The sequence below is a fragment of the Amblyraja radiata genome, chromosome 19 (genome assembly GCF_010909765.2).
Source record: "Amblyraja radiata isolate CabotCenter1 chromosome 19, sAmbRad1.1.pri, whole genome shotgun sequence".
Taxonomy (NCBI): Eukaryota; Metazoa; Chordata; class Chondrichthyes; order Rajiformes; family Rajidae; genus Amblyraja; species Amblyraja radiata.
In genome coordinates, this window is record NC_045974.1 from 17425534 (window position 1) to 17442422 (window position 16889).

The following is a 16889-nucleotide window of genomic DNA, read 5'->3' on the forward strand; positions in this document are numbered from 1 at the left end:
TTGGTGGCTGTAGCTGTTGCGTATGTTGTCCATGTTTCCTGGCAGTACTTCTCCCTTTTTTGATGCTGGTTAAGTACTGCCTCTTGGTGGATGTTCGAAGGGATGCCGACATGGTGGTGATGGTTTGTTTGGACAATCCCAGTTCCAGGTAAGGTCTGTTCAAACTTGCAACCCAGTCGTTTAATTTTCTCATGGCATGGGTGTTTAGCTTACCTGGTAGGTAAGTAGCTGATAGCCAAATATGTCTTTCGACATACCATTGCCAAATCATGTTGACCAATTTGTCGCATGATAATGATTTTATGCCACCCATATGGTTAATATAAGCCATCACCGTAGTATTTATCAATTTGTAACCGAACATGCAAGTGCTGCATATTAGATACATATGCTTTTAAACCATAAAAGGCGCCCAACATCTCTAGATAGTTATCCCAGATAGCCCTCTAGATAGATCAGTCTGAAGAAGGGTTTCGGCCCGAAACGTCGCCTATTTCCTTCGCTCCATAGATGCTGCTGCACCCGCTGAGTTTCCCCAGCAATTTTGTGTACCTTCTAGATAGTTAATGCCCAGTGTAAGTAGTAATGATGACTCTAGTTTAGTCCATCTACCACTTGTGCTGGATATGGAGTTAGTCGCTCCCCAGCCTTGAGCACTGGCATCTGTTTGAATAACTAAAGTAGGGTTAGTGATAAAGATAGGGCTGAAACTATGCCAAACGTTTTTTGCCCACCACTGTAGCTCTGATATTGCTTCAGTGGGTAAGTTCATGACACGATCATAGTGACCTGTATGTCATTTTATTGCCCTACCTTTGCTCTCTGTAAATATTTTGATAGTGCAAAGGTCCGAATTGTGTAGCCGATACTGCTGCCACAGCCAATTCCATCGTTTTCCCTACTATGAGAATATCCTCCAGATATGCCATGACAATATGTTTTTGTTTTCTTAGTATTGCCATGGCTGGGTTCAATATTTTGGTGAATAATGTTGGGCTGAAGTTCGCCCATAGGGCAATGCTTTGTACCATCCAGATAAATTTTAGGTATCTGCGATGATCCTTGTATATGGGTACTAGATAGTAAGCATCTTTAAGATAAATGCTTGCCATGAAGTGTCCTTTGGGATTCAGTTGTTTGACAGTAACATATGTCTCCATTTTGAAATGTATATACTTAACAAATTTGTTTAGTGATGTTAAGTCAATGATGATGCGACAGACACCATCTTTTTTGGTTTTAGTGAATATATTCGATACAATTTCCAAAGGTTCATGTTTGGTCTTTTCGATGACCCCCTTTGTGATAAGTCTCACCAATTCAGCTTGTCCCTCACGTTTCTCTTTGACGGAGGGAGAAATACCCTTTGGGGCCATTGTTGAACTGGCGGCGTTTTTTCTGACATGAATTGTATTTTATATCCTGTAATGTTGTTGAGTATATACTTGTCACTCGTGACCATACCCCATGCTTCTTTAAACAAGTGTAATCTCCCCCCTGTTAATAAAGCACCCTTATTCTCTATATGCTGGTAGGGACCAGACCCACCTACCTCCATGGTTATTGGCGATTCTGTTTCTTCATTTTCCTGAAGATTTTGTTCTGACGTGCTGGCGATGTTGGGGGGAGGCGCATTTTCCAGAGGGTCCGCTGCGGGCCCTGATCTGAAAGATCTTTGGGGATAATGTGCGGACCCCAAGCGTTCACCAGTCCCATATTGCGGACGTCGACTGGTGGATGCCGTGGGGTGCTGCCACTTGGGTATCGGAGGTCTTGGTTTGCTCGTCCCGGGGCCTGCCCTCATTAGGCCGAAGGTTTTTGATGCTTCCTGCATCTCCTTCAGTTTTTATTGAAATCTTTCCCAAATAGCAGCGCGTCCGTCTCCGCAGCTGGGGCTTTACACAAGCCAGCAAATTTGGGATTGAGGGCAGGTCTTATGTTTCCCTCCGGAGATTGTTGATCTCAAATTGTGTGGTACACATTAATGCCAGCACATCCTGCTGGCAGGTATCCATCTCCGTGGTCTCCACGGAACGAGCAAAGGCTGTGATGGCTGACGTCAGGAGCCTTAGGATCCGCTGTAGCTTGAGTTCTTGGGTCTGGATGTGTGACCCACATGCCCCCAGATTTGGCTGTTGACACTTTTTACTTTGAGGGCCTCACCATTTTCTGGTGCTGTGTTGTTTCAGCACCTCAGCGAGCACCTTTTCCAGTAATGGTTGATGCTGGTCGCCATTCTTGGTTCCAGCGGTGCTCCAGCCCGTGGGGTTGCTACAAGCGGTCCATCACACCCAACAGCTCTTCATGTTCCTGCAACCCTGGCATACTCCCGAATTCGTCCGCCTGCCCCTGTTCCAGATCAGCCCAGCCCTGGTCACCAATGCTAGCCTCCAGTAATGAGGGAGCAGAGGGCAGTGCATGAAGCACTGTGGAGGGGGTGCCTGACCTCCCTCCGCGAGAGCGCTCTTTCTGCGCATCTCGCTGGAGCTGCTCCAATTGCTGTTGGATGCAGCTCAGGCGGCTGTCTCTCCTCCATTTAGGTGGAGACATGTCCCCGTCCGACGAATCGGACGCCACCGGCCGGATGCCTGTTCGGATGGCTAGACATCCAGCCCGCAGTTCAGGCACTAGCGGGACTGGGCTCGGCGCGGTGATGGGGATAGCGGGGCGACCGGTAATTGTTCCTACCGCCTGTTGCTGCCCCCTCTGCAATGGAACGCTCCTCCGCTGGAGTCGAGCGGAAGACAGGTTCTTCTGGAGCTTTTGCCTTGTAGATGCGAGAGCGCCCCTCAAGCAGCGCGTCTCGCAGGCAACTGCTCCGTGAGCCGCTCCAGCGGCTCAGGCGGCTCTCTCTCCCCCCGTGCGGGTGGAGAGACGTCCCGTCCGACATCGGGAACACCTGCCGGATGCCTCTCGAGTGGCTATGCGTCCAGCCCGCTGCTTCAGGTACTAGCGGGCTGGCCTCGACACGGTGTCGGGGAATTACGGAACACCGGGTAACGCTCCTACCGCCTGTTGCTGCCCCCCTCCCCAACGGGAAAACGGGGGACAGTTTTATCCAGAGCCTTTTTCTCTGCCTGTAAAAAACACAAGCAGAAAAAGGCTCACCTGTAAAAGAAAACCCGACCTCAGGGTACTCACCTGACGGTCCGGTTCATGCTGTAACAGGACAGCTTAATTCCCGTGGCAGCCGCTGTTGCACTGCTGGCGTAATGTCGCGCCTGCGCACTGAGCGGGTTCTTCACGTAGTCACTCACGTGACTCCGAAGTAAAATTAAGTGTGGGATTTAAATGTGGGCCAATCATCAGTTTGCGTGAAATGACAAAATTGACTGGGTGGTTGACAGCAAGAAAGAAAGTTCTCAGCCACAAGAAGATAATCAGTGTTCTCATTGTTTGGATTCAGATCAGCACTGTGGGTGTCACACATGTGGGAATGGCAAAGAATATGTTGTAAATGGAAGGATAGTGTAGATGAACAGAGCAATCTTAGGCTGTGGAACAGAAAGATAATGTTGTAGTCATAGAATCATATGACATTGAACCAGGCCGTTTGGTCTAACACATCCAGGGCACCCATCCCACTTCTCATTACTTGGCCCATAACGTTCTATTCCTTGGCAATTCAAGTGCTCAGCTGGACAAATGTGGTCAGTGACCCCGTTTCAATAAATTTCTTTGACAGTGCATTCCAAATACTTCACTCTGGGTAAAGAAGGACCCCCTCATATCCCCTGTTAATGTCTTACTTTAAATCTATGTCCTCTGATATTTAGTTTACTTTAGACTTTAGAGACACAGCGTGGAAACAAGCCCTTCGCCCACTGAGTCCGCACGGTCCAGCGATCCACTCAGTCCGTGCGGTGCAGCGATCACCCCGTACACTATCAATATCCTACACACTACAGAGGTGTGAAACACACTACACACACTGCACACTACTCCTACATCCTACAGGGACAATTTACAATTTTACCAAATCCAATTAGCCGACAAACCTGTACATAGAAACATAGAAACATAGAAAATAGTTGCTGATCATCCAAATTAGTATCCTGTACCTGCCTCTTCTCCATAGCCACAAGGCCTTTTAGCCACAAGGGCCACATCTAACTCCCTCTTAAATATAGCCAATGAACTGGCCTCAACTACTTTCTGTGGCAGAGAATTCCACATCTTTGTAGTGTGGGAGGAAACCAGAGATCCCGGAGAAGACCCACGCAGGTCATGGGGAGAATGTACAAACTCCATAGAGACAGCATCCAGTCAGGATCGAAACTGTGTCTCTGGCGCTGTAAGGCAGCATCTCAACCGCTGCACCACTGTGCCGCCCAAAGTTTCCCCATGGGCTATCTGATCTGTACCTCTCATAATTTTGGATACCTCAATTATATACCCTCCGATCCGAGTGTCTCCAGTCTCTCCTCATAATTGATCTGCCCCACATCCAGGTGAATCTCCTCTACTTCTCCCCAGCACTGCACATTGTACTCCGGCTGAGGTATGTTGAACATTTTATAAAGTTGGAGCATAACCTCCCTACTTCTGTATTCAGTGCCCCCATTAATGAAGTCTAGTATCGTTCACATATCAGACCTAAATCTAAGGATGTTGGGAAGTTTATGTCTTCCACAATTCCTTCCCTCCTTCCCTCAGCATCCCAAGATACAACCTGGACCAGCTGAGATCCATTTTCTGTGGGGCTGCCCTTTCTACCTCCGCTGCATGGGTAATCTCATTTCGGAACTTGAGACACAAAGTTGTGAAGGACCCTCCCCTGTGTCGGCTACCCTCCGTGATTTATTTTGCTGAAGAGGAAGTTCTGGGTGAGGACAGTAATCAGCAGCATCACAATAGCTCCCTGTTCATGATCGAGCGTGAAGGTTGGTTGTATGGAGGATGACTCTCACCTCCGAACTCTGAACACTCACAATTTGTAAGAGGAATTTTCTTTACTACTCCCCCTATGTAAATCCTCCTATGATTCTACCACGCACTGACACAGTGGGGGCAAGTTACAGAGGCTGATTGATTTAGGAAACCAGAGTAGTTGAAGCGAGACTGTGCAGACTCCATACAGACAGCACCCAAGGTCAGGATTAAACCCGTGTCTCTAGAGCTATGATACAGTGACTCTACCAGCTGTGCCACTTTCCACTGGTATGAGGACCCTACATTATGGAATATGTCTACTTTATGCTGCCAGTCAGTGGCATCCAAACATGGACAGCTCCTCGCACTAGAAGACCAGCAAGTTTTGGGCATGCCAGAGTGCATCTTTCACTGATGTCCCATCAGCAGCTTAAGTTTGTCCCAAAGTGTCCCGGACCACAGAGTCCTGCCAGTATAATGAGATGAATTATAACAAAGACCACTGCCTGCTATTTCCAGGCTATCTTGGCAAATGCATTTTCCAGAAGGTTAACGTCAGTGTGCGGGGATCGCTGGTCGGCATGGGCTTGATGGGCAGAAGGGCCTGTTTCCATGCAGTATCTCTAAACTAAACTAAACTAAACTAAAAAGTCTGAAGAAGGATCTCGACCCGAAACATCACCCATTCCTTCTCTCCAGAGAAGCTGCTTATCCCGCTGAGATACTCCCGTATTTGGTGTCTACCTTCGATTTAAACCAGCATCTGCAGTTCTTTCCAAAACTAAACTAGAGCTGGAGCTCAACCCAGTGTCTGTATTTCTCTCCTGTGGTTAATTCACACAATCGGAAGCAAAAACATTTTCTGTGTTTGTACGGCAGGCATAAACAGGACCTGAAAGATGCAACATTGTACACCAGCTCATATCCCTGCACTGAGTGCTTGGATTTAATCAAAGAAACCAAAGGTATCACAAGGATTGTTTGTGTGAAACCCGAAGGTGAATTTTCCGCCACACCCATGGAGGGAATAACATGTAAAATGGTAAGTGTCGGTAGTTACAGGAACACTTGGGAACTCTCAATAACATTTAAAATCTTTTATTTACTCATTGATTTGAGCCCAGCTCATGAGAGTGAAAGATGTGATGGGAAGAACAAAATCACAAAGAAGCAGAGGAGAATGGGAGAAATCATGGGAGAAAGAATGGGAGACAACAATGTTAATTGTCCTGAACACCAGGAGTTAGGAGCATGCAATGATGACATCAAAATTGAGATGAGCGGTGAATGAAAGCCACCAGCCGCAATCTTGGGTATAGCCAGTTTTCATTAAGGTACAGTGTTGATAAGGCATTTGCTCCTGTTAGTCAGGTGTGATTTGCATTTATTTATGTAAGCAACTATTTATTGTTCTGAGCTAAAGCTTCACAAGATATTAACAGGGTTTGGCAATGATGAAGCAACTGCCCACCCTCCATCATCACATTCCCCAGTACTTCTCCCCTGTTCTCTTCCTTTGTCTCTTTCATTTTCCAATCCTGCCATTTCCCAATCCTATTTTCTCTCTCCTCTTTCCCTTCCCCTACCCTCACTCTCACCATCCCCCTCACAAAACCATTCATCCTTTCTACCCCTCCCCACCCTACACTGTAACATACCAGCACCATTTCATAACCCCAGGCAGTCAATAAAACCATTTCAGCAGAAAATACATGCATTTTTTAGTACAAATCCATTTTTACTTTGATCTGTCTTGTGATCATGTGTGGTGAATTCTGACAGTGAAAAAGCAATTCTGTCATTACCCAATGCCTATGTCAAGCCTAAGCTGCCTCTTCCTTTGCAACGGGTCGACATGCACACATACGACTCTGTAATCACTGAGGAATTTGACAATGCCAACACTGGTGAAGTTGCTCCCATTGTCTCTCACAAGTAACACTGAGAAACTACGTTTGGCAAAGATCTTTCTCACATTTGAAATCATGTTCGAGAGGTTGAAGAATCCAAAGGAGCTGCTTCTATCTGGAAAAAATGGACACCCATCATAATGACTTTTCCCATGGACGGAACTGCAATATCCATGTCCATCATCAACAGCCAGTGGAGTCGCCCATTCCTTCTCTCCAGAAATGCTGGCTGTCCCGCTGAGTTGTTACTCCAGCATTATGTGTCTACGTTCCATCATCAACAGTTGGCCAAGGCCAAGCCCTGGGAGAACCTGCAGGTGGATACTCGTGATGACTTGAGTTGCTTTTGTTCCTTCAGCCCAACTGCTCCAAGGCATTCAGACAGAACTTCCAGCAACTTGCTTGCAGCAATATACACCTTGAGTGACCTACAAGCTGCATATTTAGAGAAATTGCATCACATCATTCTCAGTGCTCCTGCACAAAGTCAACAATGTATTATCTTCACCTTCTTCATGCAGAATGCTTTCAAATATGCATGAGAGGGTAATGTTATAGCCCTTGCCATGGCAGCGAGACTGAAGTACAGTCCATCTACAATCTCACCACAGTCTCACATAGAGGTGTCAGGTTGCAGTCAATGGAGTGCATCTGATTTCTGAGTGTACCTCAGGCCTTGGTTGTATGCATATATACCAAATCCTATGTCTGAACTCTGTCTGATGCCATTTGAGATATCTACCTGAATTCACCAAAAATACCCCACAGAAGATTTTGAAAATCATAACATTCTGGCTGGTCAAGTACTTGTGGAATTTCTTCACTCTACAGACAATGCTAAACATTGTCAATTATTTCATTTAGAGATATAGCATGGAAACAGTCCGCTTGGCCCAACAGGTCCGCACTGTACAATGATCACCTGCACACTAGTTCTATCTTACACCCAAGGAACAATTTACAGAAGCCAAGTGATCTACAAACCTGTATATCTTTGGAATGTGGGAGGAAACCAAAGCACCTGCAGAAATCCCACACGATCACAGGGAGAACGTACACTCTGTAAAGACAGCACCCATAGTCAGGATGGAACCCAGGTCTCTGGTACTGTAAGGCAGCAACTCTACTGCTGCTCCACAACATAATTGATATTGCTCTGTTTTGGAAAGAAACCTCGATGTAACATCAGTCAGTCGCTCATGCAGTGTGGCTCTGTACGAGCCGCACAGTGCCATATAGACTCAGTGGAACAAAGTACCACAGGGAAGCAGCAGGAGTTTCACTGGATCATGAGCAACGGTCTGTGAATGCCACAGCTTCTGCTTCCACTCTCTGTTTCCTTTCCCATCGTCCATGATGCAGCAACTTACTCCCACTCCCATGGGGCGCTGTAATGAATGTGGGCAGGCTGTTTACCCTTAAAACCTTCACTGGATTAGTTTAGTTCCGAGATACAGAGCGGGAACAAGCTCCTCGGCCCACTGCGTCCGCAGCAACCAGCGATCCCCACACATCAACACTATCCTGCACACACTAGGGACAACTTACATTTATACCAAGTCAATTAGCCTACAAATGTGTGCGTCTTTGGAGTGTGGGAGGAAACCGAAGATCTCGGAGAAAACCCACGCAGGTCACGGGGAGAACGTACAAATTCCATATAGACAGCTCCCGTAGTTGGGATCGATCCCGGGTCTCCAGCGCTGCAAGCACTGTAAGGCAGCAACTCTACCGCTGCGCCACTGTGCTGCCCTTACCGATGATGTTGCATATCCTACCTTGTTTCCAATATCTACTTGAAACTCGGTTTCTTCTCATGGAGCTGCCTTTTATCATCACAGATACACAAAATGTGCAAAGCCACATCAACATTTTAAAGGTACTTTGGTTAAAAGGCATTTAGACAGACACTTAAATAGGCATGACTTCGAAGGATATGGCCCGAAAGTGGACAAATGGAATTAGTGTTGATGGGCAAAAAGTGTGGACTTGGTGGAACGAAGGGCCTGTTTCTGTGTGGTATGAATCTGTAATCCTATTTCCTACGATCTCAAACTGTACATGTTCAGAAGCTGTCAAAATCTGTAAAACTCCGTAAAGTTTAAGAACCTGATAATTGATGGGTAAAAACTGTTCGTGAACCTGAAGTTCATGGTTCTCAGGCTCCTGTGCCTTCCTCCATATGCTCGCAGTGAGAAGAGAGTGTGGCCAAGATGGTGTGAGTCCTTGATGATATTAACTCACAGCCCAAATAGAGACGTATGAGATTGAATTGTGAGCTATTACAAGAATAAAAAAGCATCTGAGGATTAAAGGTCTGGTGCCTGTCCTCTTAGGAAAATATTGAAAATAGCAACAGGAGCAGGCTATTCAGACCCTCCAGCCTAACCTGCTTGTTCCATCATTCGATGAGACCTCAGCTGTTCTTCTACCTCAGTGCCAATTTCCTGCACTAACTCTGTGATTCTTGATTCCCTTACAAATAAAAGCTCCATTAATTTCTGCCGTAAATGTACAGCGACTGAACCTCCACAGCTCCTAGGAGAGAATTCCAAAGATTCACCACACGGTGAAGGACCTTCTTCTCTGGCCTTAATGCCTGCTCCAGAACTCTCGAGAAGCACACCATCATTCAGCACAAATCAGCCAGCTTGTCTATCATCCCACCAACATCGTTCACTTCAGCACTGGTGCATTGTGTCTGCAGTATGCCCCATCTACAAAATGCAGTTACCCTGCCGGACTACCCTGACAACACCTCACAAACGCATGACTTTATTACCAGGAAGCACCGGGAAGTAGGTGCAAGGCAACACCACTACAAGTCACACACCATTCTGACTTGGAAAATTCCTTGCCGGTCCTGGAACTCCCTCCCCAACAGCACTGTGGGAGCAGCTTCACCAGTGGGGTGCAATGGTTCAAGAAGGGACTCACTGCCACTTTTTCAAGGGTAGCTGTAGATGGGCAATAAGTGCTGGCCCAGATCCAGAAAAATGAAATTTTAATTCAGAGACACAAATGATTGGCGTCTGGAACAAAAATCAAAGTGCTGGAGAAACTCAACAGATCAAGCAGCATCTGTGGGGAACAGACACTTCAGGTCTGAAAGACCAAATGAGCACATCCACTGGTTCCCCTTATCCTCTGCTGGCTCCAATCTCCTAAAAGAATAAGGGGTAAGCCATTTAGAACGGAGATGAGGAAACACTTTTTCACACAGAGAGTTGTGAGTCTGTGGAATTCTCTGCCTCAGAGGATGGTGGGGGCCGGTTCTCTGGAAACTTTCAAGAGAAAGCTAGATAGGGCGCTTGAAGATCGCGGAGTCAAGGGATATGGGGAGAAGGCAGAAACGGGGTACTGATTGTGGATGATCAGCCATGATCACATTGAATGGGATACATGATCACATGATCATGTTACCTGGGATAGATCGTTTCAGTCATGAGGCTAGGTCTGTTTATTCGGGAGGAGAAGAGGGGATATTACTGAGGTATCTAAAGTTTTTCAGGGTACAATTTGAGTAGACGGAGGAAACTCTTCTCCATATCAGAGAGAGGTAATAATAGAGGACATAGATTTAGGGTAAGGGGTAAGAGATTCAGAAGGGATCTGAGGGGGTTCTTTTCACCAGAGAGTGGTGAGTTTCTGCAATGCACTGCGGGAGAGAATGGTGGAAGCATAGTTGCTGACAGCATTTAAGACTTGTCCAGATGAGCTTCGTCATAGAAGACTCGACAATAGCTGAAAGATGGGGTCAATCTTTAACAATCAGATGGGTGCTGATCGGTTAATGTGATGGTCCGAAAGGTCTGCTGCCATGCTACATGCCTCTGTGACTATGATTTCCCTCTTGTAGATCCACATCAACTCTGCCCAATCCTCTTTTTATTGAACACTTCCACTCTTACCACTTCCTTGACTATGAGTGATTACATTTGAATTATAGCTGTCCGATGCATTGACTGTACCCTGTATTGTATTTGTGGCTGACCTTTTTCTTTATTCCTTCCTATCTCTACAACAGTGGAAACAAAACACAGACATAAAAGGTAAGAACATTTACTTTCAGAATTCTGCCTGGGCTTCTGATTCTGGATCCAACTTTGTCTCCATTCTCATCCAAATCATTTATATAAACAATGAACAATAATGGGGCCAGTACAGATCCCTATGGCACACCACCAGTCACAGGTCTCCAGTCTGAAGAACAACCCACAATCACCCTTTGCTTCCTACCATCGAGCCAATTTTGTATTCAATTGGCTATCTCTCCCTGGATCCAATACGATCCAGTCTTTCAGACTAGTCTACAACGCAGGACTTTGTCAAAGGCCTTGCTAAAGTCTACATTGACAACATCCACCAACCTGCCTTCATTAATCCTCTTGTTACTTCTTCAAAAACAGATTAGTGAGCAACAATCTCCTATGCACAAAGTTATGCTGACTATCCCTAATCAGACCTTATCTATCCAGATGCTAGTAGATCCTGTCCTTCAGAATCCCCTCCAGTAACTTACCCATAACCTTTGTCAGGCAGTTCCCTGGCTTGTCCTTGCTACTCTTCTTAAATAACAGTACAACATTTGCTAACCTCCAGTTTTCCAGAACTTCACCTAAAGCAAGGGCTTCTGCAATATCTTTCCTAGCTTCTCACAACTTTCGAAGATGTAGTCAGTTAAACCCTGGAGATTTATCCACCTTAATGTGCTAATACCACCTCTTTGGTAATTTGTATATCGTCCAATATTTCATTGCCCCCAATTTCTCAACTTCCATAATCATCTCCACCTTAAAAACCAAAGAGAAATATTAATTTACAACCTCACACATATCCTGTGGCTCCCCACATATATGGCCAGGCTGTTAAAGGGACCAGTTCTCTACCGAGCCATCCATTTTCTCTTAATATACCTGCACAACCTCTTGGTATTTTCCTTTACCTTACCTGCTAGATCCATTTCATATCTTATTTTTGTCCTCCTGTTTACCTTCTTAAGTGTGTTCCTTATACTTACGGAAGCATTTGCTTGATCCTGACTGTTTACACCTGATGTAGGCCTCCTTTTTCCTGACCAGAGCAGCAACACCTCTCATCAACCAGATTCCTTGAACTTGCCAGCCATGCCCTTCATCCCAGTAGAAGCGTGCTGTCCTTGAACTCTTTCTTGCACACTTGTAGAAGCTTCCCGATTGATCTTACCAAATCAACTTCTGCAATATCCCCCTCCAAATTTCCCCCCAATTTAGGATCTTAACATGGCCCAATCCTATCTTTCTTGATAACTACTTTACAACATAGAATTATGGTCACTAGTCCCAAAGTGCTCCCATGCTGACGCTTTAAACACTTGCCCTACCTTGCTTTAACAGGAACTCCAGTGTTGCCCGCTCTCTATTAGGGCCCTCTACAAAGGGATCAAAGAGGCTTTCTTGGACATTTTAAAAACAAATTCCAACCTATTCAAGACCTTTGCCCCGTGGGTTATCCAGTCAATAGAATGGAAGCTATTTTATTCCCACACATACAACCTTATTATTCTTTCAGTTATCTGCGATCTCCCTACACATCTGTTCCACTAATTCCCGTTAACTACTGCGGGCCTATAAAATAATCCCATTAAAAAGATTGTTCCCTTCATGTTTCCAAGATCTACTCATGTAGCCCATATTAGATAATGACCGAAAACTCTCCTCTCGAAGCACTGCTGTTATGTCCTCCCTCATCAAGACTACTTTTCTCCTCACTTACCTGTACATCTACCATGCCTGTGGTATCTGTACCCTAGAACACTGAGCTGCCAGCCCTGCCCTTCTCTCAGCCATGTTTCTGTTACGGCCATAATATCCTAAACATCCACAGCCAAGATTGTCCCCCTTACCTGATAAATCTTCAGCATTAGACTAAATGCAATTTAAACCACCGATTTTTCCTCCCACTTTGCCGTGCTCTTGGCAGTTGTGTTTACTGAACTTGAATCCCACCACGGCAAATGGAGTGATTTCATTTATTTTTTAACTACTCTCAAACGAAGTAACTATTAATACGATAGTAATATTTTTGCCTTATTGCAAACTTTGCCAGTCTTGCACTGTTACCTATAGAGGAAGAGGTTTTCCTGCTTTATTTGTCAACTCTGAAAAGGCTCCACAAACTCACCAATTCTAAGACAACAGGGTGCAACAAAGTGCCTGTCTTCTATCTTCCATATAGAGTCATAAGCATGAAAACCACCCCTTCAACCTGACTTGCCCATGCTGACCAAGAAGCCCCATCTACTTTAGTCCAACCTGCTAATATCCCGTTAATCCTTTCCTATCCCATGTACTTGCCCAAATTTATTTTAAACATTGTTTTAGTACCTGCCTCATCTGCATCCTCTGGCAATTTGTTCCATAAAACCCTCTTGTCTCTATTAAATGTTTCCCTCTCACCTTAAACCTATCCCGTCTGATTCTTGATTCCCCAGCTCTGGCTAAAATACTCTGCTCATTCACCCTACGTATTCCCCTCATGATCCTGTACACATTTCTCCAAAGTTTCTGAAATTCCAAGCACTCTATTACTGGTGACTGCAACTTTAGTGATTCCTCCGTAACTACTTCTCTGTCGCTCCCCACAACCTGCTTCTTTGCCATGTTTTTAGACGCCTGTGTTGAGCACGGTCTCAATCATTGCCTCGTTGGTGTGGCTGTGCACCATGCTGGTATCTTTTACAATGTCAGCGTGCTTTACTGGATCACAGCAACCCTGCAAAACAGGGCGAGACTATTCTGTCTCGTATTGCCGTGGTCCGCAGCCCTGCGGGTAACTGCATTTTACGTACTTCTTTCATATGATGATGGTTTCTGTCTATCCCACCTTGTGGGACTGTCATTTGCAGACCCTCATCACCTTTATCTCTGACTAACCCACACACCAACTATTCTGCTCCCTGGTTTTTGACCACTCATCCTATTGCTTTTGATCTTCATAACCTTATGCGTCTTAGTTTAAATTTCCCTTCATCTCCGAGAGCCAGTTTTCCAGTCCCGGCAACATCCTAAATCTCTGCATCCTCACCTGTGAAATCATATCTTCCAGTAATGTGGTGACCAGAACTGCGTGCGGTATTCAAACTGTGGCCTTATCTGTGTTTTACATAGTTCTAATATAACCTTCCTGGTCTTATATTCTGTGCCCTTTTTAACCACTGTATTGACCTGTCCTGCAGCCTTTAAATATCTGTGGACATCAGAAGCAAAGCTTACCCCGTATATATCCGCTGTGAGCGGCTGATCAGTGTGATGGAATAAATGCATGTTTTGAGAAATTCTGTTCAAAGAATAAGTTAAAAACAAATATTTAAAATAAAATGTGTTACCATGGGAACTTCTCTTTCTCACAGGAGATGCCATAAATTGCCTGGACTTCACGAGCTCAAATGAGAAGCTTAAGCAGGAGACCACAGATGAGGGAGAATGTGAGTGAAGCAACAGATGGTGGTCAGCGTGGATTTTACTGTGGCAGTGCCTCTGAAGCCCTGCGAGAAAACAGGACCACGCTGAGTTGATGGGATGACTATTCATACCCAGCACCCATCAAAAAGCTTCCTTCACTATCTGTTACAAGCAACCAATAGTTTGTAGTTTAAATCATTGATGTCATCTTTTAAATCTTTAGATGCAATAATAATACTTTAAAATTAAACAAAGGAAATAGGAAGTATGAAAGTCCAGTGAAATACAAGTGGGAATTAAAGATAAAATTAAAGGAGGAAATAGAGGGAAATTATTTAGTTTACTGGTTGGGAAGCAGATCTGGGAAATAGGTGGTAGTTAGATGGGTGGCTAAATGTTCAAGCAGAACCAAATCTTGATTAGCCTAGCTGCTGTTACAATTCCTTTGAATTCCATTGAGGAGGGCGTTCACATGTGATGGCAGCATTTTTCCACATTCCACATTGCACCTGCAGACCAAGTAGGTTTTAAGGTTTCAAGGTCAGTTTATTGTCACATGTACCACAAAGTGCAGTGAAATTTGAGTTATCATACAGCCATACTAAGTGAAAAGTAACAAGGCACACAGACACATGAAATAAAATTTAATATAAACATCCACCACAGCGCCTCCCCACATTCCTCACTGTGATGGAAGGCAATAAAATCCACTCTTCTCCCTCTTTATTCTCCCACGGTTGGGGTTGTCGAACCATTCACATTCAGGGCCATCAAAGCTCCCACAGTCGATGATCCGAAGCCCTCGCGTCGGGGTGATCGAAACTCCCACGTCGGGATGGTTGAAACTCTCCGAGGCTTGGAGCTCCCGAATCGGTCTCTAACCAGGCACCGCGGTCTCCATGATATTAAAGTCCACAGACCCGCAGTTACTCTCCACAGTCGATCCCCGGCAAAGAGATCTCTGGCAAAGAGAGCGCCGGGTTGGTCTCCAGGAACTGCCGTGCCACTCCACGATGTTAGGCCGCAGTGGGGACGGAGATACGATACAGAAAAAAATCGCATCTCCGTCGAGGTGAGAGATTGAAAAAAGATTCCCCCAGCCCCCCCACATAAAACCAAGGAATTAAAACATACCCTTTAACACGTACTTGTAATGACAAAAACAGTAGGAAGGACAGACAGACTGTTGGCGAGATGAAGAATGGCTGATTTAAGGGTGGCACATCTGCTCACAGTGCAGCAGACCCATGTTCAATCCTAATCCCAGCTGTTATCTGTATGGTGTCTGCATGTTCTCCCTGCTACCACGTGGGTTTCTCCAGCTACCCTATCCCACTCCATAGATGTGCAGGCTGGTAGAATCTGGGAGGAGTGCCATATGTGTGAAGACAATAAGATACGATTAACTTTGGCAATAGTATAATGGTTAAATGGTTTCTTTATTATCACGTGTACCAAGATAGAGTGACATACTATTTTTGCATATAGATCAGCAAGAGTATCACCGTACATATGCACCACCCCCCGGTTAGTACAAAATGTACAAAACTGCCCACTGAGATCATATGCAAGAAGCGCCATTTTTCCGCCATTTCACACCCAGCAGCAGCCGGCCACAAAGATCCAGTGCCGCCATCGCCTCCATTCCGGTCATCCTGCGAACCGTTGTTCCTCTTCTTGCATGGCTCTCTTCAGACCTTGTTCCTTCCACAGCTGACTTTGAGGGTGCGGAAAGTAACCCCCCCCCCCACCTCCACCCCTCTGGGCTCCTCTTACGAGCCTTTTGTCCAGCGTCCTCCGCCATCGCCGTAACCCTCCACCTCCTCTCTGATTCCCAGTCTTCAGGACTGAGCAGAGGCTAGGCTCACTGGACTTCCAGGCCGATTCCCGGTTCCACAGCGGGCAAGCCAGCCTTGCTGTTTGATGCCGCGGCATGCCGGGACCTTCTCACCGTGCCAAGTTGGTGGTTGGTGGTCAGCATGGACTTGGGCCGAAGGGCCTCTTTCCATGCTGTATTTTCTCATGACATGGCCAAAATTGAAACAAATAACTTCTGCATTAAATAGCCATATTAGGCCATATTGGGTTGTTGGGCTGTGAGTAATTGTAAAGTAATGGAAGAACAATTGTGGAAAGAAAGCAAAGCCCCTAGAGTGAGGGAAAAGGACTGACAGATCATCTTTGTGCACATCTTTGTGCTCTCTTTTTCACACAGAGAGTGGTGAATCTCTGGAATTCTCTGCCACAGAATGTAGTTGAGGCCAGTTCATGGGCTATATTTAAGAGGGAGTTAGATGTGGCCCTTGTGGCTAAAGGGATTAGGAGGTATGGAGAGAAAGCAGGTACAGGATACTGAGTTGGATGATCAGCCATGATCATATTGAATGGCGGTGCAGGCTCGAAAGGCCGAATGGCCTACTCCTGCACCTATTTTCTATGTTTCTATGTGCCCTTCAACAGGATCAGATTTTAATTCATCAGAGATGGTTAGCGTGTAATGGAATGAAAATGACTTTATTCTGACCAAACTCCAGCTTTATATTGCTTTATACTTAGAATGCCAATGTATGCAAGAATGTTATTTTAAATCAAAATTTTAATCCAGCTCATGATTGAATTTGTGTTTTTATGACAATTAAAATCAATGGTGATGGTAAGGAAAATT

The 16889-nt window shown here is 45.4% G+C and overlaps 1 protein-coding gene across 2 annotated transcripts in view; it reads left to right on the plus strand.

Moving 5' to 3' along the window:
• LOC116983886 overlaps positions 1–14666 on the plus strand; it is a 76237-nt gene extending 61571 nt beyond the window's left edge. For both annotated transcript variants that reach the window (XM_033037777.1, XM_033037778.1), the window contains exons 17-19: positions 5752–5914; positions 10810–10834; positions 14173–14666. In XM_033037777.1, the coding sequence (XP_032893668.1) occupies positions 5752–5914; positions 10810–10834; positions 14173–14255 (271 nt within the window). In that variant the 3' untranslated portion in view covers positions 14256–14666. The remainder of the gene's footprint in view (positions 1–5751; positions 5915–10809; positions 10835–14172) is intronic.
• The last annotated feature ends 2223 nt before the right edge of the window (positions 14667–16889 follow it).